Consider the following 24,403-nt stretch of genomic DNA (forward strand, 5'->3'; position numbering starts at 1 on the left):
TTTGAAAGAAAGAACTACTAAAAGGCTAACCCTTTCTCAGAAACTTTTGCTAGCACAAAGTTTTTCTATTTTTAATGGAAATCAAATATATATTTATATATTATATGAAAATTATATGTTATAATTGTATATTTTATAAACCAAATATATATTTTTTATATAATATCTTTTTAACAAAATCCAAAAAGTGATTATGCAGGGACCTACAGAATTAGAAACTAGCCATAATTGATTTCAAATAGCCAGCTTGTTGGAGCAACCATACTACCATACTTCTGAACTACAGCATGACACTAAAATAACAACATCATAGAACTTTAGAGATGAAAGGAAAAGGGATTCTAAATTTTGTAATCTGTTCATTTAAAAATTAGGCAACTGATGCCTCAAGGTGGCTCACTGAAAATCACTTCATCTAACAAGAATTCCCTTGAAGAGCATATTTCTGTGTGTTTACCCTCTATTGTGCTGATACTGGGAGAATTCCTATCACCCCTGGTCCTATTTCTTAACACTGCAATAATCTGGACCCTCTGTTTTCCAGGTTATCCCTTTTTAATTAAATGACACTTCTTTTTTATTGTTCTTAATAAATGTCCCCACTTCGTCCTAGATCATTGTGAGTACTGGGACAATAGCACAGTGAAAGATTTTGGAATTCGTAGCCTTTATCAGTTGCTCCATCACTCTCATTCTTTTTGTGGCTTATTACCTTCAATTTCAAATTTATTCTGAGATTTGCAACCAAAAAGGTAGGTATCATCATCGTAAGTGTAAACACTACTTGTTTGAAAAGATGTGCTTTACTGATATATACTGGCTGTGACACAGAAGTTTAAAGTTATTATCATTAAATAAGTATTTAATATAATATATATTTACTTAATTTGAGTTTAAGACAAATAAATGGAGTTAAAACAAGTAGGAACTTTATAATAAAGAGACAATAAAAATGACTTTGAACTATATAAATATGATCCTTGGAGTCAGTAGTAAATAAAGTTTTCCAGAATGGTTTGATTTTTCTGTGAGAAAACTTGCCAAACAACTTAGTTTATTTTAAAATGGGAAAAATGCACACCCACATACTTCGTCATTGCTTGTCACATTTCCACATCCGTCTGTGCCTGCTTTTCGGGTCCCATCTGGACAGATGGCAGTAATATTAAAATAGACGCCTTTTACCTGGTTTTCCACCTGAACTTTCACTTCTGAAATGAGTTTCTGCAGAGACATCATTTTTTAATTGTATATCATAGAAATTTCAAATGTAAACAACTAAAGAGAGTCAAGCTTATTAAATGATTCTAGATTTAATTTTTAACTAAATCAAAGAGTCTGTCCCTATGAAAGGATGAATAAATATATTGTTTCCACATAATGACCCAATTATATTTGAGATACATAAGAAATACTGAAGGATTAGACCATATGCATTTAAATTGTTCTATTTTTTTTCACATATTTCCATGACTATGCATTTCGATCACTTTGGAGATATTTCTCCTTCAGCCTGTGTTACAGAAATAATCATTTTAAATCCAATAATGTTTATATTTTGTGACAAAATTTGAATAAAACATTGAGAACACATATCACAGAGGGTAAATCTTAACAGCTTAAAATCTGAAACACACTCCGGACATTTATGTTATATATAAATAAAGATTTCAGTTTCAAACACTTTAGGCTATCATGAAACCTAAAACACCTTACTGATACAGAATTCAAAGGTAAATCTTGGGGACAGCATTTCTGTACTGTAGGCCTAAGAATTACCTGCCAGATATGTCCTGTAAATTCTCCAAGCATGCCCTAGGAATTTTGCCAAGTCCCTGGGGCTTACTTGTGTTAATCAAATTTGTTCTAATCCTTGATACTGAAGTGGGACAGTGGGAACATTTACTAGACAGGAAAACCATTCACTCATTTATTCACTCATTTATATAATTATTCAAAAATGTTTATGTAATGCTTATCATGTATCAAGCACACACTAATTTCTTCCGTCACAAATCTTTGGTTACAAACATTTCTAGCTGCATTAAATAAGTACTGAAGATCTGTGTGTATTTGATCTCATAAAACAGTCTACCACATGCAAAAGTCCTTAACTTATACTTGTAAACAAAAGGAAGGAGAAAAGATGAAATATATACCTAAGGAAAGATGAATAGCAAGATATGAAGGCAGACAATTTTTCCAAAGGCTTCTAATTTTTTACTTGAGTAAATTTTAATTTTCAACTGTATAATCAATAAAGAGATGTATGCTTACTAATAATTGGCCACAGTGGTAAATCTAGAACAAGATACTTTTTCAAATTAGTAAATTTTATTTGGATTAGAGAAGACTGTGTCAGCCAAATTTTTAAATCTCCCAGAGAGCTCATCCATTGTAATCACTTACTTGGACACTCTTAGCAAACTAACTGTGACTTCTAATGGTATACAAATGGTGTTGATATGGTGATGGTTTGACAGATCGGAAGGACATTCCTAATATAATGAGTGTTCTCAGTTTGCTCTTCTGAAATTCTTTCTGTTAAAAAGTTAAGCTTGTTACACTAATGTTTTTCACTTAAGCAAGGTGTGAAGACAAATATCTAAAATTTTGCCCAGTTTTGAGATTTAGAAATTAGGTTCCAAACACAATATCAAGATTCTTTTTAATATCTAATAGATACAGAGGCAGAATTTATTTTTCAATATTTAATTCTGTTTGTATTAAATATAACTTATTTTTAATATCTTAATTTCAGTTTAAGTTATTATCGTCAGGATTTTTATTTAATCTTAATTCTAATGGCAGTGCTATTGTAAAGGATAAAATTAAAATGAGGTCACATTCACCATACACTAAATTTGTATGTAAATTTTATAAAATTCTTACAAAGGAAATGCAAAAACTTAAAAGTTAGAGTGAAGTATCTTTATTCTTCAATGCATTGTGAATTATTTCTGTTGGACTGTGAAGACAAAATAAAACTTAAGAAGAATTTTGAAAATTATAAAAATGTATAAAATAATAATAGAATCCTAACATAAAGGAGATTAGTTAGCCAGAGTGAGTCTCGTTGGATTTGCTAGTATTTTCCCATTGTTTAAGGTCAGTCAGAACTGCAGTTTGCTAAGGCATTGGATACCTAACCTTGGTAAATAAAGAATATAAAACCAAATGCTGCTGTTTCCCTTTCTATTGGCATTGTCTGACACACAGGCAAGTTTGTCAATTTATATTTCTTGTTTGGACTAGTAAATGTGTTCATACTATAAAAACTGGGGTGATTTCTAACACTGTAAATCCCTTCCCTATTTTGATTATTCCTGGGAACAAACTGCAGTTGGGAATGAATTGTATATGTTTGATTTTCCTTGATGAGAAGTTTCCCCAGACTTAATGTTCTTTTGTAATAGTGAGAAATAAAAATAATTAAAGATGGTCTTCCTTATTTCATCCAATGTATTTTTTTTTTTTATTTTTTTTTTTTTTATTTATATATGAAATTTATTGTCAAATATGGTTTTGAGGCATAGAACAATTCCTTGGCAAAAAAAAAAAAAAAAAAATCTTACAAGATTTTTCTTCTTTTTTTAATTAAAAAAAATTTTTTAACGTTTATTTATTTTTGAGACAGAGAGAGACAAAGCATGAACGGGGGAGGGTCAGAGAGAAGGAGACACAGAATCTGAAACAGGCTCCAGGCTCTGAGCTGCCAGCACAGAGCCCGACGCGGGGCTCGAACTCATGGAGCGCGAGATGATGACCTGGGTCGAAGTCAGCCGCTTAACCGACTGAGCCACCCAGGCGCACCTATTTTTCTTTTAAAAGAATAAAGTTGAGGGTCACATGGGTGGCTCAGTCAGTTAAGAATCTGACTTGGGCTCAGGTCATGACCTCATGGTTTGTGGGTTTGAGCCTTGCGTCGGGCTCTCTGCTGTCAGTGAGGAGCCCAGTTTGGATCCTCTGTCTCCCTTTCTCTGCCCCTCCCTGCTCGTGTGCTTTCTCTCTCTCTCTCTGTCTCTCCTCTCTCACAAAAATGAACATTTAAAAACATTTTTAAAAGAAAAAAGTTTAAACAAGTCATTTTCTATCATGTGCCTGCTTCCTGACTTTACCTTTTGTGCTCAAGTTGAAGACAGATGCTTCATGGAGAAAATGAGAAGCCTGAGATTTCTTATAATGCTTGAGCTACTATTAACATTATTCATCTCTATGTGTCAGGAAGAGAACCAGAGAATTTGGGAAGTGAGACTTTATCAATGGCCCATAAATCCAAGATAGAATAAGCCTATCTTTGGATAGTTTGGAAAAAAGAGAAAGAAAGAAAGAAAGAAAGAAAGAAAGAAAGAAAGAAAGAAAGAAAGAAAGAAAGAAAGAAAGAAAAGAAAAGAAAGAAAGGAAGGAAGGAAGGAAAAAAGGAAAAGAAAAGAAAAGAGGGAGGAAGGAAGGAAGGAAGGAAGGAAGGAAGGAAGGAAGGAAAACAGGAAGGAAGGAAGGAAGGAAGAAAAAAAAGAAAAGAAAAGAGAGGAAGGAAGGAAGGAAGAAAAACAGGTGGTATCACACAGAAGGAAGCACCTGGCAACTAGAATTAAGGAAGACCTGGGTTCTGATCCTGCTTCTCCTGCTTGTTTCACCTTTGGTTAGCTTGCTTCCCTTCTTTGAGGTTCTATAAATACATAATGGGAGTACAACATCTCGCTTATGGATCAGTTGTCTGGATTAAATGAGGTCATGTATGGAAAGTATCTGATTCTCAGTGGTATTAAAGTAACAATCAAAATTATTACAACATCTTAACAATGATTATTGTATCCAGTAATGACCTGTGTTGAGAGCAGATGTTTCTGTAAAACTTTACATTTGGTACTCACTCTTCGTTAGACTGGGAAGAGCATACAACTGTAATTCAATAAAATAGTATACCTCTTAAGGTGATTCTTTTAATCAAATTAGTTTCATAAAACTGCTAAAATAACTGATTAAACAATCAAGTGATTGACCTAGGAAACCCCAACAGAGTCCTCTCAGTCATCTCTATATCCAAATTGTTCCACCTGATAGGTTGCTGCTTTAAATAGTGTGGATTTCTTGACCTTTACAACATAGGAAATTGTGACATTTATGGTAATAAAGTATATTCTATAGCCGTGATTTAGTGACTTACTTAACATTTGATTTGGAAGGAAATTTAGATAGGCTCTAGCCTGACCTGCGTTTACTGTCAATGAGACAGTGAGGTACAGAAAGCTGAACTGACTTTCCCAAGGTTTCATAACTAGTTAGTAGTAGAGCCAGGGCTAAATTAAAATTCCTAACTTTTAACCTAATTTTCTGTCCACCATTCCTCTCAAGATGATAAGGCCTTAATTTGTATCCTGCCACAGAAATTGGGGTTAAAAGTTTACATGAAAAAAAAATAGTGTTTAATATATACGTACCTGATAGGCTTCTACTACCAAATTATTGAGGTTTGCAGCCTTTGATTCTATTTCACCAGCAATGGTGCCAGGCAAGAGGGGTAGAAGGTCCTAGAAAACATACCAATAGCATTTACATGACAGTGGTATATGGTGGTTCAGCAGTCAACAAATATTAAACATTTTTATGATTATTAGTGGAAGTTGAGCCATTACATGAATGAAACAAAATATAAGATACAAGAAAAATGTGAGCAACCAAGTAGGGCAGCCAAAACACATACATCTGAAATGGGAGTGTGTGTATGTGTATATGCATGAGACTGTATGCATGCACAAATTACATGTTGATCTAAAAATCCAATCAAATACAGACCAGCATTTCCCAATTTATTTCTCATGTTCCATGGAACATAGTTATAAAAAGGGTTTTGAGGGCAAGTAAGTTTGGAAAGTTCTCCATATGGTTTCTTCCCTTTAAGTACTCAAAATGCACACATGCAAAGTAAAGGTTCAGAAAAGTCCTGCAATTTGGAAATAATTTAGCAGCATTTGTTGCAGCGTTTCCAACATTTTTAAATCACAAAACTTTTTCTCAGGTAACATATATAAATATTTTGCAGAACTACTATTTTGTGGAGTGACCTATAGGACATGTTGGCCCAGACTGGAGAAAAAATCATTGTCACAAGTGGAGCCTTCATGGAGTGGGTATTCTTGATGGATGGCATTTAACAATTATGGAGAAAACTCCAGGTATTCCTAGTGAGAAAGTGAGAATTAGTGAAGGCTTAAAGGTTTACCTGGTTTAGATGAAGTAAGAAAAGAGAAGAAACCAGTCTGACTGGAGTGAAGGCTGCATATTTATAAGGAATCAGATTATAGAAAGACTTGAAATCCATTTATACACTCATTTTACCATTCACAAATATCATTAAGTTCCTGCCATATGCCAGCCACTACTTGGACATTAACAATTTGTTATCTTAGGTAATAGGGAAAATTTATCCCTTATAGATTTTTAAAAGCCAATTATTTAACCTTTATTGTATACCTATTAGGTACCACTTTGGAGTTTCCATCCTTAAGGATTTCATAGGTATATAAATGACAACTTCAAAAAACGATGTACACATGAAGTAATAGAGATATGCAGAGACCTGAAGGAGAGAGATACCCAGCAAGTATTTGAGGGCTGCAAAAGTTGTCAGGGATTGTTACCTGGAGGCGGTGCCTCATGAGCTGTATCTTAAAGGATGACTAAGAGTGAGCCAAGTAATGAGGGAAAGAGACTTCCAGGCATGGGGGATACATAACAAGAACAAAGGCACAAAGGAAAGAAAGAGCCTGGTGAGTGGGTGAGTGTATGTGCACAGAGGCAAGCAGGAACGAGATGAGCTCATATGCCACATTAAAGACTTGATCCTTTAAATCAGAATGAACCACTGGAATATTTTGCTGTAGGGAGAACTGTGGTCACAATTGTGATTTAATAGATCATTCTGCAGCCAAGTGGAGGATGAATGTGGGACATGGATTAGGAGGCTGTTACAACCCAGATGGAGGTGACTGATAAAAATATGTCTGGGCAGCCAAAGTAGGTGACTCCAAGGGTAGACACAGGCCTCCTCACAGGACTCGTCCAGCTTCTGGAGCCTGTTGATTCCTACTTTGCACAGATCCTACTTTGCACAGAATTCAATTAATAATAAACCTGGTTTTATGGTTTTATCAGTCAATGAAAATCTGTTTAAAGGAGTAGGGAGAAACTGCTAAAGCCAATAAGAGCAGCAAGTATTAAGTAATCCGTAGCAAAGCAGGAAGAGGCTAGAGCAGTAACAAGCTACACGATAATTTGAAATTCAACTATTAAACTTAGAGGTTAAGAACACAGGATTTAAGCTGTTAGGAAAGTTTGGGCAAGTATGTAACCTCTCTGAATGTGTTTCCTCAACTTTAAAGTGGGCTTTAAATTAGTAATACTTCCCTCGTTGTTAGGAGTATTATATGAATTCATGTTAATGAACTCAGTGCCATACCATAGTAAGAACTCAGTAAGTGGAATCTGTTACTATTGTTAATAAAGTAGTTTGGGCATTTAATTTGGAGTAGAGCCCTACTTCTGTGACTATTAATAATTGTCACATTAAAAAGGGGTTCCATGGTGTATCAGCTTGGGAAAACAGGGAACTGATTAAAGTTTCACTGTAGATTTCTAAGGGAAGAAGTGGCATGATTAAAGTAGTGCTTTCAGATGATACATACAAGTGGTCAGGTATTGGGGAAATTGGTGGAGGGAATACCAGCTTTGTGGCTAATGCAAATTGATTCAAGCATTTATTGAAACCGAAGGATATTTAGTTTTTCTGAAGTATTGAAAGAAATAAGTAGGGGTGCCTGGGTGGCTCAGTCAGTTGAGTGTCCGACTTTGGCTAAGGTCATGATCTTGTGGTCCGTGAGTTCGAGCCCCACATTGGGCTCTGTGCTGCCAGCTCAGAGCCTGGAGCCTGCTTTGGATTCTGTTTCTCCCTCTCTCTCTGCCCTTCCCCCACTCATGCTCTCTCTCAAAAAAACTAAACATTAATTTTTTAAAAAAAAAAAGAAATAAGTAAAGGACAGTGAGAGTGGAAAGAAGAGGCAGAGATAACAAAGGAGATGGAGATCCAGTGAACAGACACACGTGCAATGAAAATCAAGGAGTCACATCATGAAAATGAAGAAAAGAGGGTTTTCTGGAAAAAAGAACCTAAAAGACTGTGAAAAGAATATGACAGTAGGGTCACAGAAGCAATTTTTTGTTGGGGGTGGGTCCCACAATGCTGCCAGAGTGACATGGTTTTGTCAAACATCTGTTCTGTTTGCGGGTCTCATCTGGCCTGAAGGATTGTGGACAAAACCAAGATTCTTCTTCCATAGGAAACCTCTAACTGGATCAGCCACTTCAGTGACTCCTCTTGTTCCTTTGTTGGAGGCCTAGACCAAATCTAGGTATGTTGTTACCAGTGAAAGCTAAGCTGATGTTCCCCAACCTAATCTATTATAAGAATATGCCCAGAGATTGAATAGAAGCAGGAATCCATACATGAAAGGTGCAGTTGGAATGTGAACCACTTTTTACCTGATAAAAGTCTTCTCCATTAATGTCACAGTACCACACTAAGTATCAGTGCCCACACTTGGTTCTAAGTGTTATAAACAAAGAATTTATACATAAATGTTTACTTACGACACTGTGTAGTGTACATTAGCTACTACTTTATAAAATTCAGATAGTAAAAAGTATAATAACTCCAGACTCCTTACCTGGGGACCGAAGAAGTATTCTAACTACCAATGCAAACATTTTAGTTTTTATATTTTGGAATTCACGCACCTTATACCAATGAAACTGTTTTCCTTGAACGGCAAAGATGACATTAATGTTGTTGTCTATTAACTTCTCAGAGAGTTGGCCTAGTGAGGGATGTTCCTGAAAAAGATAATGAAAAAAAGAAGGGATTGAAATTTATTAGCTCAATCCCATACATACCCAAACATCTATTATGAGGAAAACCTCATAATAGGTTTTCCTATTATGGAAATTCCATAATAGGACTGACATAAAAATATATTGTGTTGGGAAGGATTAAGATTTTATTAGAGACGTTTAAATTTAAAAAAATAAGATCAATATCAACATGTTAAGGATATTTTCTAGATAAAAGCCCTATATAAACCTGTAAGTCAGAAAAATGAAGAAGGTTAAATCAACATTATGCAAAGTGTGTTCAGCACCTCTTTAGATTAACTTTGGTCTCACAGTGTTATCACTAAAAGATAATGTACTATTCAGAAATAGAGACACATTAGTGACAGTCACATTCTGAAATTTAGTAACAAGTGCTGAAATACAAATATATGCATGTATAAACATAAATACATGTATAATTGATATATAACATGATATAGTACAAAAGCAGAAAACCTTGCACTCAAATCCCAGGTTGTCACTTTATCGTAAAAATTCTATCTCAGGTCCATCCTCTGTAACATGTCAGTGGTTTCTGCCTTCCATGATTGCAAGCAGGATTAAAAAGATACCAATTGCATGTGATCTACTTAGTTCAGCTTCTTATATATGATAGGTACTCAAAACTAATAGCAGTTACGATTTTTATTTCCAGCAGCTCGTACAAGAGGTATTCAGATCTCTCAGCTTATCAGTACACTTAACCTTTTCGTCATGTGATATATGATAAATCTGTTTTACTTTGATAAATAAAACTTGTGCTGAGCTATACTTATTCTTGTGTTAGTGAGAAAGCTGGGGAAGAGTAGGAGAAAGGGTATACAATTTAGTAAATATGAGAAATCTGCCAACTATCGAATGGTATCTAAAGTTATATAGTTAGACATAGTACTTTATTTTTTCTTTATATAAATGGTCTTCCAGAAATTAAAGTGATGATCTCAAATAACAACTTCATAACTAGACAGTTCTCAGAGGGATGATGTCAAACTTCACCTGCAGTGGTCCTCACCTGTTCGTTGGTACTTAGTTGCATTAGCTAAGTTGCAACTAAGGATCATGTGGCTGAACCTAATACATATCATGTGATTCAAGTTCAAATTCCTCTGTAGTTTTTACTCCTCCTTTCACCTTCCAATGCTAATTGTGTTTTCTTTAAGAGGAGATTTTGCTAAACCATCTTGGTTATCATTTCTGTGTTTTGGCAAACTATGTGAACTTAGTAAAAGAATTAATTTGACTAGTTTCTCTTATAGCCTAAGCTGATACCCACATATTAAACTTACATACATAGATATAAGATAACAGCCTTGTTGTTAAAAATACTATCACTAACATGCTATGATCTGAATATTTGTGTCCTCCTCTCCAAATTCATACATTGAAATCCTAACCCCTAACGTGATAGTGTTAAGAAGTGGGCCTTTGGGAGATGATTGGATCATGAAGGTGGTGGAGTCCTCATGAATGGGATTAGTGCTATTATAAAAGAGGGCCATAGGATGCCTGGGGGACTCAGTCTTTTGGGCATCTGACTCTTGATTTTGGCTCAGGTCATGATCTCATGGTTGTGAGATAGAGCATGGCACTCGCTTAGGATTCTCTTTGTTCCCCTCTACACCTCCCCAGCTCACACATGTGTCGTCTCTCTCAAAATAAATAAACTTTAAAAAAAAAGAAAAAGAGGGTCAGTGGAGACCCTTCCACCATGTGAGGTGGTGAAAACATTACAGCTAGAAGGTGTCATGTATGAACTAGGAAAGGGTCTCTCACCAGATCCCAGAATCTGCCAGTGCCTTGATCTTAGATCCCAACCTCTAGAACTGTGAGGAATAAATTTTTATTGTTTACAAGTCACCCAGTTTATGGTGTTTTGTTACAGCAGACAGAATGGACTAAGATAATAACCATAACAAATACATCTCATTTCTATATAACTTATTATTGTGGTAAAAAAACAAGTCAAATTCACATGAACTTCATTTAAATGTGATATGAAACTAATTTATGAAGAGGTTTAAGAAGTATTACCACATGGATTTGCATCAGAAAAAATTCTTCCCAGAGCAATTCTTAAGAATATAATTGTAAACTAATAGAAAAACAATTCCCAAAATACAAGTTCTGCTAGATAAATTCTTATGCCTTGTTGATACTATGTATACTCTTAAAATACATTTCTGACAATTTCCATAATGCTAGTGAATTAAAGAGAACAAGTCCAGGAAGGAACAACAAATCTGTTTGTATTGGGAATATTTTTTTTAATGGTAACAACTACTTTTGAAATAGTTTCACTTTGACAAAAAGTAATCACAGTTTGCCAAGCATTCCCCCATAATTTTTAAAACCATTCATATTTTAAGGATAATTTAATCCATATGTTTTTAACCAGTTTATACTTAACTCACATAAAATCAATATTTAAAGAACAGTTCCAAATGTAAGCAGCTTTTGGAGCCTTCTTAATCTTTTTTCCCTTTTCAAAAACGGGAAGTCACATTGACCAAAAGTACACAAAATTTAAATCTAGAAGGTTCTAGTTTGGTCAGAAGCTTATTAAGAGGTCAGTTGGATTTTAAGTTTAAAAGACACATTTTTTTGAACCCTACAAAGAAATCTGTTTTAAAAGAAAATTCCAGCTACTTTGAGGTAGATTTGTTAAAATTACAAATGTTTAACAGATGTTTAAATAAACCACTGTTGACAGGAGAGCTGTGGATTAATGGCCGTTTTTGAAGCCCCTTCCCCTTTCCTCCATGCAGCATATTATCTTTTAAATATTTTATCTTTTCTGTCTTGTATTTCACTAGCAGAACACTCCCTCTCAGCCAGCTGTCCAATTCTGGTGACGTCAGTGCTCCTCATCTCTAACTCCCCCTCTGTCCAACCCATTACATATTGTTTCTCTAAACTCTGAAAATAATTAATAGAGATAACAGGCATTTCAGGGGCAAAAGGGAAAAGGGAAAGCAATGTGCCAAGACAGCTGCTAAGTAATTAAGGGCAAAAGGATTCCTTTCACATTTTTCTTCTTCACCAACACCTTCACTGTGACTTGTGGGAAATAACTTATAAATGTCAGAAGGAAAGAGGAGGTAAGAAAGATTCATTGGGAGCAATTCCAGTTAAAGAGATAGTTGTGTAGAAGTGTATGGGAGAATTTTAATAATGTGCATAAATAGTGACGAAAAAGAGACGTGTTTAAGATTCTTTTCATAAAACTGAACTTGATGGTAAAAATTTTTATAAGCTAATAGAGAATTTACAGTAGTGAATATCATCATAAGATGAAAAAAGACCAATGTCTTGTTAAATAAAGTACGCAATTATCTGGATTATATTTTTACAGTTCACGTTTTAGAAGAAAGAGATAAAATGAAAGTACTCTGATAGCAGAAATTTATTTAGAGATAAAGACTTTAAATTATGTGTTGTCAATCTCCATCTCTGGCAATAGCCTGTTTTCCATTTGCATAGTTGCACAGTAGTAATCACATAGACCAGGGTTTCTTATCAGTGGCTCTATTGACATTTTGGGCTATGTATTCTGTGTTGTGGGTGTACTGATGTCCTGTGTACTGTGGGTATTTAACCACATCCCTGGCCTCTACCTACTAGATGTCAGTATCTCCTGCCTTCCCCAGTTGTTTGTAACAACCAAAATGTCTCTGGAGATTGACATGTCCTCTGGAGGGCAAAATCACTCCAGTTGAGAACCGTACCAAGAGCAGGGGCTCTGGAAACAGACCACCTGGGCTTTAATTCCTGGTTCTGCTTTTACTAGCTATGTGATGCTGGATAACTGTTGTAACTTTTCTGTGATCCAGTTTCCATATCTATGAAACAGGTATAAATATTAGTACCTCCCCTTCATAGTTACAGTGGGGATTACGTGAGTTAATATGTATAAAGGCTTTTACTCACCATTCTGTAATTATTAAATCCAGATTAATGGTGAATAGGAACTCATGTCCTGATGTGACACTTCATGGCATTTACTGTAGGCACTACTATATATAAGGCTGTGTGACCACAGACTAATTCCTGATCCCTATAGTGCCCCCATTTTCTTATTTATAAAATGGAGGCACTAGCAATATATATCTCACTATGATGTTGGGTGATGTTATATAACGTAATGTGACAAGTACCATAGGACTTAATAAAAGATAGCTTTCAAGAAAATGCTGCTTAGTAAAAGCCATTTGGAGGACATTACTAAAGGTTAGATATTGGGCTATGCTTGGATAAGCTATGCTTCATTTGCTTCATTGGTTTTGCCTTTGTACCTGGCCCCTCAAATGTTTGAATTTGTGGCTCCTGTCAAACACACTATCATTGTAATCATGCTATCCCAGTTACTGAAGGAGGGGGACGGACTGATAACTTTTGTAAGCTTTTCAATGAAGAGTGGTAATAAAAATTTTCTGCTTAGGGGCGCCTGGGTGGCGCAGTCGGTTAAGCGTCCGACTTCAGCCAGGTCACGATCTCGCGGTCCGGGAGTTCGAGCCCCGCGTCAGGCTCTGGGCTGATGGCTCAGAGCCTGGAGCCTGTTTCCGATTCTGTGTCTCCCTCTCTCTCTGCCCCTCCCCCGTTCATGCTCTGTCTCTCTCTGTCCCAAAAATAAATAAACGTTGAAAAAAAAAATTTTTTTTTTAATTTTCTGCTTAAATATGATTGAACTGAAACATATCATTTAATTGGAACATTCTATTTCATAAATATTTTCATCACATTTTATTTTTATTGTGCCACTTTTGCAAACCATTATATTTTTCAGAGCTCATTTTCAAAGCCATTATAAAAGCAGTGCCAGACTACTCTAAGCCTAACCCAGGTGTTTCTGTGTGCAGCCTTTGCTTTCAATTTAAAAGAAAAAAAAACCTAAATATTGTTTGCAGAGATCATTCTCTGGCTATTTTTCTTTGAGCATGAGAAACATTCAGATTAGATCTATTCTAAAGTTATTATTGAAGTCATTATTGTTCTTATGGCATTTATAATTTAAAAGTTAAGAGAGCAGTAAGCTGAACAGAGGCATTTTGTTAGTTTTAAAAGTTTTAACATTATTTAAAAAAAAACTCAACTGCACGTGGACTTAAAACAGGATATAAAATTTTCTAGGTGCATTCTGCCCAGGTGACATTTCCTTTACTTTCCTGATTGTGCATATTCATAAAGCCCAAAGGTGCTAAAAAACTTTAAACTGGTCTTATCTCTTTAATTAATTTTAGAAGTTATAGTTTTAAGTAGTTTTAAACAGAGAGAAAAAATTAAGAAATAAGGTGAAAATTATTATTACATGCTTTAGTGGAGCCATATTAGAATTACTGTTATTATTATTCCCATAATTACAAATCGGTAATTTCCCTGCGACTAAATAAATACTAATGCTCTTAAAAGGATGGTTTTGGTTTAGACAGTCTCTCCATTTTACTTTAAATAGTTATTGTGCTGTTATGCCTCAGTCTGTGACAAAAGGTAGAAGATTAGGGGTTATTCTAGATTTATTTTTCATTAGAAACAGCATTCAGTATCATGCAAAATTAAGACTATTGTATAAACTTAGGCTTGGAAAGTATATTTTTAGGTGTTCAAAACATTTAGAATAATTATTTTGGGAAGACTTCAGGGTTGAATATGCTTAAAACTATTTTTTAAATGACTCCTAATTTAGCTTTCTTTCAGTGTCACCAAAATCACTCGCATTCATTGGTCTTCTGAAAAGCAGTCAGTACTCAGTATGAAGACTATGGTATAGGGGGCAAGCTAGAGATCTGAGAATCAAGTACCCAGAGCAAGGTATTTGCCCTCCCTCTCCACTTCATTGTGGATGGGTATATGATGCTTACTCTGTTGGGTTGATTCGGAGATTTAATGAGCTAAGGTATGTGGAGGGTCCAGCAGATAGATCATAGAGCTTAGGGTTGGGGGTAATAAATGGAGGCAGTCAGCATAAGCACAGCAATGGATTCTGGTATTAGACAGCATAGGTGTGGATCTTGACTGATATTTGTAGTACCTCAGTGACCTTGCATAAATTAACTTGAGGTCTCTAAGTTTCAGCTTCCTTGTTTATAAAATGGGTTGAAGAGATATGAATGAGATAGCATAAACATTGTGCTCAACAATGTGCCAGCATAAAATAAGTGCTCGATGAATTAGCATTTTTATTGATATGTCTGAGACAAAGAAGATGAGCAGCAGAAAAAGGGAAACATTTAACACTTTCTGAGGTTATTTCTAAGTTACTTCTTAGTCACAGAGCAGCAAAAATAAGTAAAAAGTCTCTTTACTAAAAGATTAATGTTGTCTCCTTACATGGAATGCTATATAATAGCATTAATTATAAATGACGCTCTCAGACATTTGAAAATGTCAGAAATAGCCCTGTCAGAAAAATAGGAACACAAATAAATATAATAACTTTAACTTTTGTTAACTCAGCAAAGTTATAGATTAAATTAGTCAAGCATCTTGTCAGGCTCCCTATCTTCAGCGGCAGCTCTGGAAAAACTGAATATAATTCCAAGTAGTTGAGATACATGGAGGAAAAAAAAAGCCTTCCTAACTGGCTTACTATAAGTGAATAACATGTTAAATAAAGTTACATGAGAAGTCACAAGCAGAATATTGACCGTTTTCACCCATAAAGAAGCAAAACTCTTTAGTAATGCCTAATATGCCTTCTGCAGTTCAGCTTCTGTCCTCTAAGATGGTGACCAGTTCAGCGGTGAGTATATCCAATTGAGGCTTCAGGGGAGGGAATGAACTATGAATCCCAAAGCAAGGGGATTCTGAGGAGTTATGTGATAGGAAAGATGAAGAATCCCTGAACCATAATATGATGAGACAAAAAAAGAAAAAAAAAAAAAAAGGCTGGATAGAAAAAGAAACACCAAATCTAAGCTACTAAATACATTTAGGACTGTGGTAGGATTTTGCCAATTTGCATATCTCCATCCAGAACAGACAGTCATAACAACCTTTAAAAATCCACGAATAAGGAAGGGTTCATTGCATGGCTGGTGTGCCTCTTCCAACTTTTGCTCCTTAGCTCCCTTTCACTGTTACTGTAGACCTTGGTGTTATTCTTGGCCACTGCCAAGCATGGGGTGAATACTGTAAGGAAGTCTCTGAGGGAGGCTGAGAATCATCCTGGAGGAGCTGGGTGGAGAAACAGGTTGAAATTCTAGACCCAGTATTAATAACTTTCTTCTATACCATTAATGATTTTTATACTAATACCTACTATTTTAGAAAGAATGCCATATTTTAAACAGCCATTATTACTGGATAAGTTACAAAACTATATTACTCAAGTTTTCATTCTGGAATTAGAGAAAAAGCAGTGGAAAATGTAATTTATTCAATAGTATAATATTATTTTTCAAAAGCCATATACTAATTTTAATAATGTGTAAATAGAAACTATTTTTAATTCTATCTTCTTTATTCATGTAAGCCAAATTATGTGCTTTATGTCTTTCATAAGTAAGACTGCAACCAGGAAATTAGATCAGAAATTACACCAAGGACTTCACTGCTGTATTTCTTGTACTTTTCCCTTGAGACACTGTGGCAAAGAATACAGATTTTAATTTAAGATTGAACTGGACTGAGCTACTTGAGCCCCACCTCTGCTACTTATTAAAACTTCTTAGCTGTCTGTCCTTAGTCAACTTACTTAAGTACTTCTACCCTCAGTTTTTCTGTTTGTTAAAAAAAAAAAAAAGGCTAATTATGACTACTCTACAGTTGCTGTAAAGATAAATTCGATGCTGTATGCAGTGTTTGCTATAGTGGTTTCAGTTAATAAATACCCCAAACATGGTAGTTGTTGTTATTTTGGAAGTCACATTGACCCTCATGAAATAGCTATATGTACAAGTAGCAGAACTCTGGCCCATGTTATTTAGTCATATAAAAGGTCTTTTATCAGTTATTTCCTTTTATAAATAAAACAACCAGAGTCTTAGACCAAGAAGCCCAGATACCATTCAACATTGCTGGTGTTGGCCACTGGAGGTAGAGCCAGTAAGTGAAGTGTTTAATTGCTTGTCTAACTTATACCTTTTTAATTTCCTCTATAATGGCCAAATAGGAGAGAGATGGAGATCATTTTAAAATAAGCAGGTAAATCTGCTTAGAGTCAGGTTCAGGGTAGCTTTGGATATAGGAAGGTTCAGAGCAGTAGCACATCTTGCAGATATAAATGCATAGTCGAGGGATCAATCAATATGCTTCAACTTCTTTTGTTTTAGGGCAGTGTCCCTGGAAATGAAGGGAATGAGAACTCTTAGGAAGAAGATCCCTTAAAACAAAGACCTGGGATAAATGAGATAAATATATTCTTCTAAGGTATTAACAAACACACTGCTCCTTGGTTTACTCAATACACATCAGTGACATGTGGAAGTTTCATTCTGTTAAGTAGGTGGAACAAAGTTCAAGAAGGCAAATGCAGTTGATGACAGATTATCCAAATTCCTGATGTAATAAGAGCCCAAACACAGTGCAAAATTCCACCAGAATTATAATTAATTTCCATAAGGTTATATGGCATGGTATATGTCTAAAATTATGAGAGCATTTCTTTGCCTTAAGGAATCTTTCCAAGATGGACAGCAGCACCCTCTAAATATAATTATAAAGACATGACTTCAGTGACTTGGCAAAAATTCAAAAGGATAATGCAATGCAATTTGAGAATAATGTGATTATTATTTTTTCTTTAAAAAAATGCTTCTCCTTGGCTCACAATAGAATAGTTACTCTTGTCTCCTCCTCCACTCCCTGGTAAATAATTAGAACTCTATCTCAGATTTAAAAAGGTTAAATAGAAGGAAGGAAAGATAAGAAATGACTAAATTAAAATGGGTGGGTCTACCAAAGTGAAATGTGACTGAATAGAAGAGAATTAGAAAAGGGAAAGACATTATTGGAATAATTCCAAATCCCCAATTTTAAAATTCAAACTCTAGTTACCTTTTAAAATCTTTAAATTTTGAGGCTGCTATCGAGGGCTAAACCAACCAAGGGATGAACTTATTCTATGCAGTAATACTTGCTCCTCTAGATATTTAGTAAGTCTGGTAAGATGCTCCAGATTAACTAAATTTAAACTATTTAAATTTGACTCATGGAACCACACAAATTTCTACATAACTTATATGCTTCCAATATTGAAATTCCCAAAGTGTGTTTGAGGATGAGGTACCTTGGAGCACTACGGTACACTTACCAGAGCGCCTTGGAATATCGTTAAATTTCAAGGTGATAATTTGACATCTGTCAGGTAGCCATGAACTACTAGCTGGAGGTAGTTTGTGTTTTTAAGATTACATTTGGCTTTGTTCCTTTAGATGATATCATATCTTTCAAAACTGGGCAGCATGAAAATCAATGTGGAACAGGAAATGAGGGTGGTGATGTCTAGTCTGATTCTGAGGCTTGGCAAATTTCTATTCTTAAGTTCATTACTACGAATGACATAGGTATACACACATGTATTTTTTGATGATTCATGTACATTATTTTTAATTGGCTACTATGTTCTTAGGACATAAATAGTTAAGTTTTTTGGATCTAACTACTTAATGAACAGAACTGTCGGATTTTTTTTCCTATAAAACCAGGGGAAAAAATATGTAGACACTGGGATACCAAGATCTGAGTAAGTTGGAAGCTTTGTTCTAACATTGTGTATAAATAAGTTTGCATCAGAAATAAATGATGCTTCATACAGTTGATTTTCCACATGTAGAGTAGCTAATGCTGGGAAAGATGTGGTTCTAGGAGACTGTATTAAGTATATGATTCAGAGCTGAAGCTAATCCTCAGGAAGCAATCCAGTTATCCACTGATTTAAAAAAAAGATCCCCTAAATATAGATAAGCTTCAGAGGGAAGGTGTGAGGTCCAGAATATTGAAAGCCAACCTTGTTTTACTCGTTTTTTTCTTACTCTGTATTTAGTTCTCCCTATTATACTGTGAGGATTCTTCAGGCCAAATACACTTTTCTTACCAATCCTTAATATTGTTTTTAGATACCAACTATGCAGATCCAGTTGTTTTTAATATAAAGCAAAAAGTGTATACATATATATGTGTGTGTGTATATATATATATATATATATATATATATATACACACACACATATATATATATATACACACACACATACATATACACACATATGTTTCCTTTTAATGTTCTTTAATTCCATACACAGTAAGCTCCTATATCACTTTCCTTTTTACAAATTATACGGTGCTTTTTAGTATATCAGAGAGTCAGCTACTAGATGTTGTTAAAGTGTTTTAGTCTTAATATATCAATCAGCATTTACCGATTGCATTATTACATAACTTTTCTCTCATGGTGTATCCTAACTCTGGATCATGCCCATTCAGGTAATTTCTTGGTACAAGAACAGGTGAATTGTCAGTTTAAACCTATATCTTGGCCAAAAGAATCATAACTACTAAGAATCTATTGCTATGTTACCATGCTTGTAGATCTGACGTAGATGTTGTTTTTCAGATGGCAGTTTCCATCATTTGGCACCACTATGCCTGCCAATTTGCTGTCAAGAGCAAGATGAGATGTCTGATCTGTCATCACCAGCAGCAATCTTTTAGCTTCTTTTCGCCATCCAATATGACTCTTAAAATAAACATGTAATTAGATCTTGTACCATACCATAGATCTGTACTGTGGTCTCGATCTCAAGAAATGTAAAGTTGGGAATTTAACAAACATTATGTCAGGCTAGAATGATGTGTGTAAATACAATGCTGTTTCCTAAATAGCACTAACTTTTATTTGTATACCCTCTATTTTACCATAGCCATTTGACTGCACATCTCACAGCTAGAGATTTCTGGCGCTGCCCCAGAGGAAGAACAAGCCAGGGCTACAAAGTGCAGAGCACCAACACAATGTGAGTAGGAAAACAGGCTATTTCGGGCTCTTCTTTGGAAAGTGGTAAGTGAAAAAGAGTAGCCCTTTTGGAAAGGATTTTCCAAGTGCGTAAGTTATTCTTTCCCTTTTATATTTTCCTATTTATTCCCTATTATTCCCTCTCCCAATTTAGCCCCTCTATCCTGAACACATACCAAAATGAATAACACTGGTGACAAGTAAGAGTCAGAGAATGTATTCTTCTATATTATGTTTGACTCTATACACCAAAGAGGGAAAAAAAAATCTTAAATTCTTGGGGAATTTTGTATCTGAGCAAAATGATATGAAACTTCTTACCTCACAGACAGCTGCCTGAAGCATGGCATCAAAACCTCCTTCAGGTGTATCTATATTTCCGGAGATCTTTTGTCTGTGAACTGCTTTTTCAAACTCAGTAATGTTCTCTGTCAAAGATAGCACATGGATGTATCCATGGGGAGGCATACAGTCTAAATTGTAGTCGCTGTGTAAAAAAAGAAGAAATGCAAATTCTATTTTGCTATGCTTCATTCAAAGATCCAAAATACTACTCACAGTAAAATTGTGTGGTTTGGTGTAAAAAAAAGAACATAGAATAATTTTTTTGCCAAGGAACTTTTATTAGAGAAAAGCAGTACTTTATAAAATCACAGAAAAGTTCAATACTGTTGGATATTTCTTTGCAAGTAGGAAATAGGAATATAATGGTTTGGTACCCAAAAACTAAAGACTAACCGTGTTCAATATAGGACACCTACAGAGCTTTTATTATGCTAATATGCATGGCTAGTTTTTAAGAGGAGATAAGAATTTGCAGTGCTTTCCTATCATATTTGACCATGGAATAGTTGAAAAACACTTTTTGGGAAATGTTTTTTAGGAACTTCGTGAAAATATTATACCATTGTTTGATATTTAAAATATTATGCTAGTTTTTAAAGTGATAATTGGGGTGAAAGCATCAACGAATCATGAAAGTTTATTAAAATTGTTTTGAGAATCCCATGATGTCCCCAAAAGTGCGAACAATTTCTCAGGCACATGCACGTTCAGGAGAAGGTGCACACAGCTCCATGAGGAGATGCATCCATTACAACAGTTAGCAGAGTTGTTTGGGCAGATTAGAGTGTACACTCTAAAGTGATCTGGGCAGATTATGGAAATAGGAAAGATGTTAAAATGAAATGTTATATTAACGAAGAACTGAACACATTTCTGTCTCAGAACTCGACAGGATAATTAGGATACTGTGTGAGAAACTTTTATTTTTAAGGTTAGTTCTTGTTTCATAGTGGAGCATATGCTATTTAGAATCAGAGTTTCAAAATGATAAGAAAAGAGGCTCTTTCAGCAGAGCTTTCTTTGAAGTCACATCTTAAACAACAAAATTACAAACCTAGTCACAACACAGTAAAGGAAAGACAGTTGCAGTACTGGCAATGTAAGCACTTTAAATTTGACCAACCTTCATTTAACAAACTTGGAGCAATCAAAAAGGACAAAAACAGGATTCTCAAACAGGTATTGCTATACATAGTAGCCTGAATATTGGGGTTTTTTCTAAAATTACTAATATTATTTGTAGGGGTTTTTTTCGTGATAAAACTGAATCATATTTGAAGAAACATAAAACAAGAAGTCCAAGTTATAAGCTCATAAGTTTTCAGATAAAAACATACTTCCTCTCCAAATATTTTCATTTCTCACTTAATAAAACAAATATAAAATTTAGTAAGTCATTTATATAAAAACAAATAGATTTTCTAAGAAAAAAATTAATTTGGCATTGTGAAATTCACATCAACCTCTAGATACCTGCATTGATTATGAATCCTTTCTGGGTGGATGCTAATGTATGGTGAAACTGTTTTATCAACATATGAGCCAAATCCAAGGCGGAAGTCACGGGAGAAATATGACATTTTTCTAGATAAATCATTTCCAACGGAATTTAATTTTTCAATATTATTGTGCATTGATGCTGAGACATCAACCAGGTAATAAAGATCCACAGGGTATTTCTTCAGAGGATGAATTTTCAGCATAAAATTAGCTTCCGCTTCTAGTTCAAAGAAACACAAACGTCATATAATATTCATTTTAAACATTTCAGGATAAGCTCTCAATGAATCGGTTATATTTTATGTACAGAACAACTACCACAAATTTGTACATAATGAATGAAGTTAGGAACATCCTGGAATAATTTTAAAGCAGTTTGAAAACCTCATCAATTTATTTGTTTCCAGCTTCTACAATGGATTTGTCACAATTCTGTAGTGCAGAGATAATAACATATGGGCCAGTATAAATGCAATAGGCAATATATTGCCACATGAACCTGTGTTTCCCTTAGTATCTAGGAAAGCATAGCACAGTACAGCAAGTAGCATTCTATCTCAAGAGTAGGTGGCTGTATTGGTTTGAAAGTGGCTTTTGGTTTGAGGAAAACTAGAAAGGCATCTTAAGAAAAGTTACCTCTCACTGGATACAGATGCAAATTTATCCCTTTGGGTTAAGGCATATTTACGTATGAGATGTGAAAACTCTAGTACTGAGCAGTATGTTAACCTATTCAAAATAAGTAGTATGTCATTATGAATTAGATAATGAGATTCTTCCTGACAGTTAGTCGTGAGAAGGAAAGAGACAGTGATCTAAAGAATGGTACCCAGCAGTGCCCCACTGGGCACCTGGGCAATGTAGGGAACACAATTTGTCTAATGCATAGTGGATACTTGATAAACATATGTTGAGGAGGGATCATGGAGGCCAAGGAACTAGACGAGAGGAGAGGGTCACCATGAGGAGAAATGTGGGAGCTTCCCAACAACTGTCTGCAGTGCAATTTTATTTAATTCTCTATCCGTTATCATTTGCTACAAGGACCTGTATCATTGTATATAAGGATATAGTACTCTATGGAGTTGGTAGTTCTGTAATTATTTTTAACTTATTTTTATTTATTATTTACTTATTTTATTTGAGTATAGTTGACACACAATGTTACATTAGTTTTAGGTGTACAACTTAGTGATTTGTCAAGTTTTTATGTTATGCTGTGTAGCTACCATCGGTACTGTTATATTGTTATTACAGTATTGACTGTATTCCTTATGCTGTGCCTTTTATTCCCATGACTTATTCATTCCATAATTGGAAGCCTGTAAGTATATGGTAAAAAGTCATCAATTTAAATATAGGTAATTTGTGAATTTACATTTTTAAACAATAAAGTAAGTGCTTTGTAAGTCATTAAGTATCAGTGGAGAATAATTTGAGCAGAAAATTTTTTTTAATAAACACCAATTTGTAAATACAATAGGTAGCCTGATCTACCTATCAAAAGAATCCTCTAATTTATCAAATCATATTTTCAGAAGTAGCAATAATTTCTTGCAAATTATTTTATAAGTCAGATGTTTTCAAGTCAGTTACAGAATGTATTCAATATAATAAGGTTTTTCTGGCATGTAATAATAATGATGGGAGAAATTACTCATTACTAATTTGCCTGTATGTGCTGGAAATCCCTTTACTGTAACACTCCTATTTTGTGTCCAAGCTTTTGGGAGGAGAATTTGGCATGTGAAGGCCACCCATCCCACTCCCCCACTCCTTCCCTTTAGGAGCTGGGCTGCCTCCAAAGAGCGTATATTCAGCTCTGCTTTCCCAGTATCTAGCGAGAATGCCTGTCCCTGTGGAAATGTCTTGCTATTTGGATGGAGAGGTTCAATTCAGGAGAATGTCAGAAATCTAGACAGAGCCAAGTTGATAAGAAATAGAAATGGAACATAATTGGGGAGTGTGGTTCATGTGGTTTAATGTGTGGATCAGCTTCTTCCTTTTTTTATTTTTTTATTTTTTACCAGTTGTGTAATTGTTTTTTAACTGTTGACGTGGGTATAAGCTGAAGACCTTAGGCACTGACCGCATGGTATTTTCATCTTGGTGATCATTACAGTTTATTGTGTCTCTGTCTAAAGATGAAAGGCTGTGTGTTTTCATGGAGTTATTGAATAATGCCCTAGATATTTAGTGTATTATGCAGGTTGTTATAAAGTTGGTTCGTTATCTTAGCCAACAGAATCTGCAAAGGCATAGTTCCTTAGAGGACTAAGATATTAGGGGAGGTCCAACCAAATGTTAGCCATACAAGAGCTCTCAGCATACAGTAGCTGCTCTTAGCCTTGCAAGCAAATCGTGGTCTCACTGGCCTCAGAGAAGATGGCTGTATAGAAGCCTTGCCAAATGGTCAGGGCTGGAGGGTTTAGGCTGCTCTAGCTTGATTTTGAAGTATATAGACCTCAGCTTGGGCTGAGGCCTCAGTAAGACAAGTTTCTAATAAAGGGGAAAAGAGACTCTTCCCACGCACAGGCTTTTTAGTCATTGCTGGAGAAAACAAACATTACCCCTTTTAAACTGCAAGGCATTTGAGGTTCCTGTAAGGTTCTAGTTGTCAGCTCAAGTAGGCAGCCCTAGATAGACTAATCCCAAATTCCACTTTGCTTGTTAAGGAGGAGA

General features: G+C 35.1%; 1 protein-coding gene across 2 annotated transcripts in view; it reads right to left on the reverse strand.

Moving 5' to 3' along the window:
• The window catches only part of ITGB8 (integrin subunit beta 8), an 86,904-nt gene that overhangs the window by 16,055 nt on the left and 46,446 nt on the right, over positions 1–24,403 (reverse strand). For both annotated transcript variants that reach the window (XM_086694627.1, XM_025929823.2), the window contains exons 4-9: positions 21,695–21,941; positions 20,198–20,363; positions 19,442–19,600; positions 8,794–8,889; positions 5,442–5,531; positions 1,090–1,224 (exon numbers count right to left, since the gene is read on the reverse strand). In XM_086694627.1, the coding sequence (XP_086550753.1) occupies positions 1,090–1,224; positions 5,442–5,531; positions 8,794–8,889; positions 19,442–19,600; positions 20,198–20,363; positions 21,695–21,941 (893 nt within the window). The remainder of the gene's footprint in view (positions 1–1,089; positions 1,225–5,441; positions 5,532–8,793; positions 8,890–19,441; positions 19,601–20,197; positions 20,364–21,694; positions 21,942–24,403) is intronic.

This window comes from Puma concolor, chromosome A2 (genome assembly GCF_028749965.1).
Source record: "Puma concolor isolate L17-30 chromosome A2, mPumCon1.1.hap2, whole genome shotgun sequence".
In the NCBI taxonomy this organism is placed as follows: domain Eukaryota; kingdom Metazoa; phylum Chordata; class Mammalia; order Carnivora; family Felidae; genus Puma; species Puma concolor.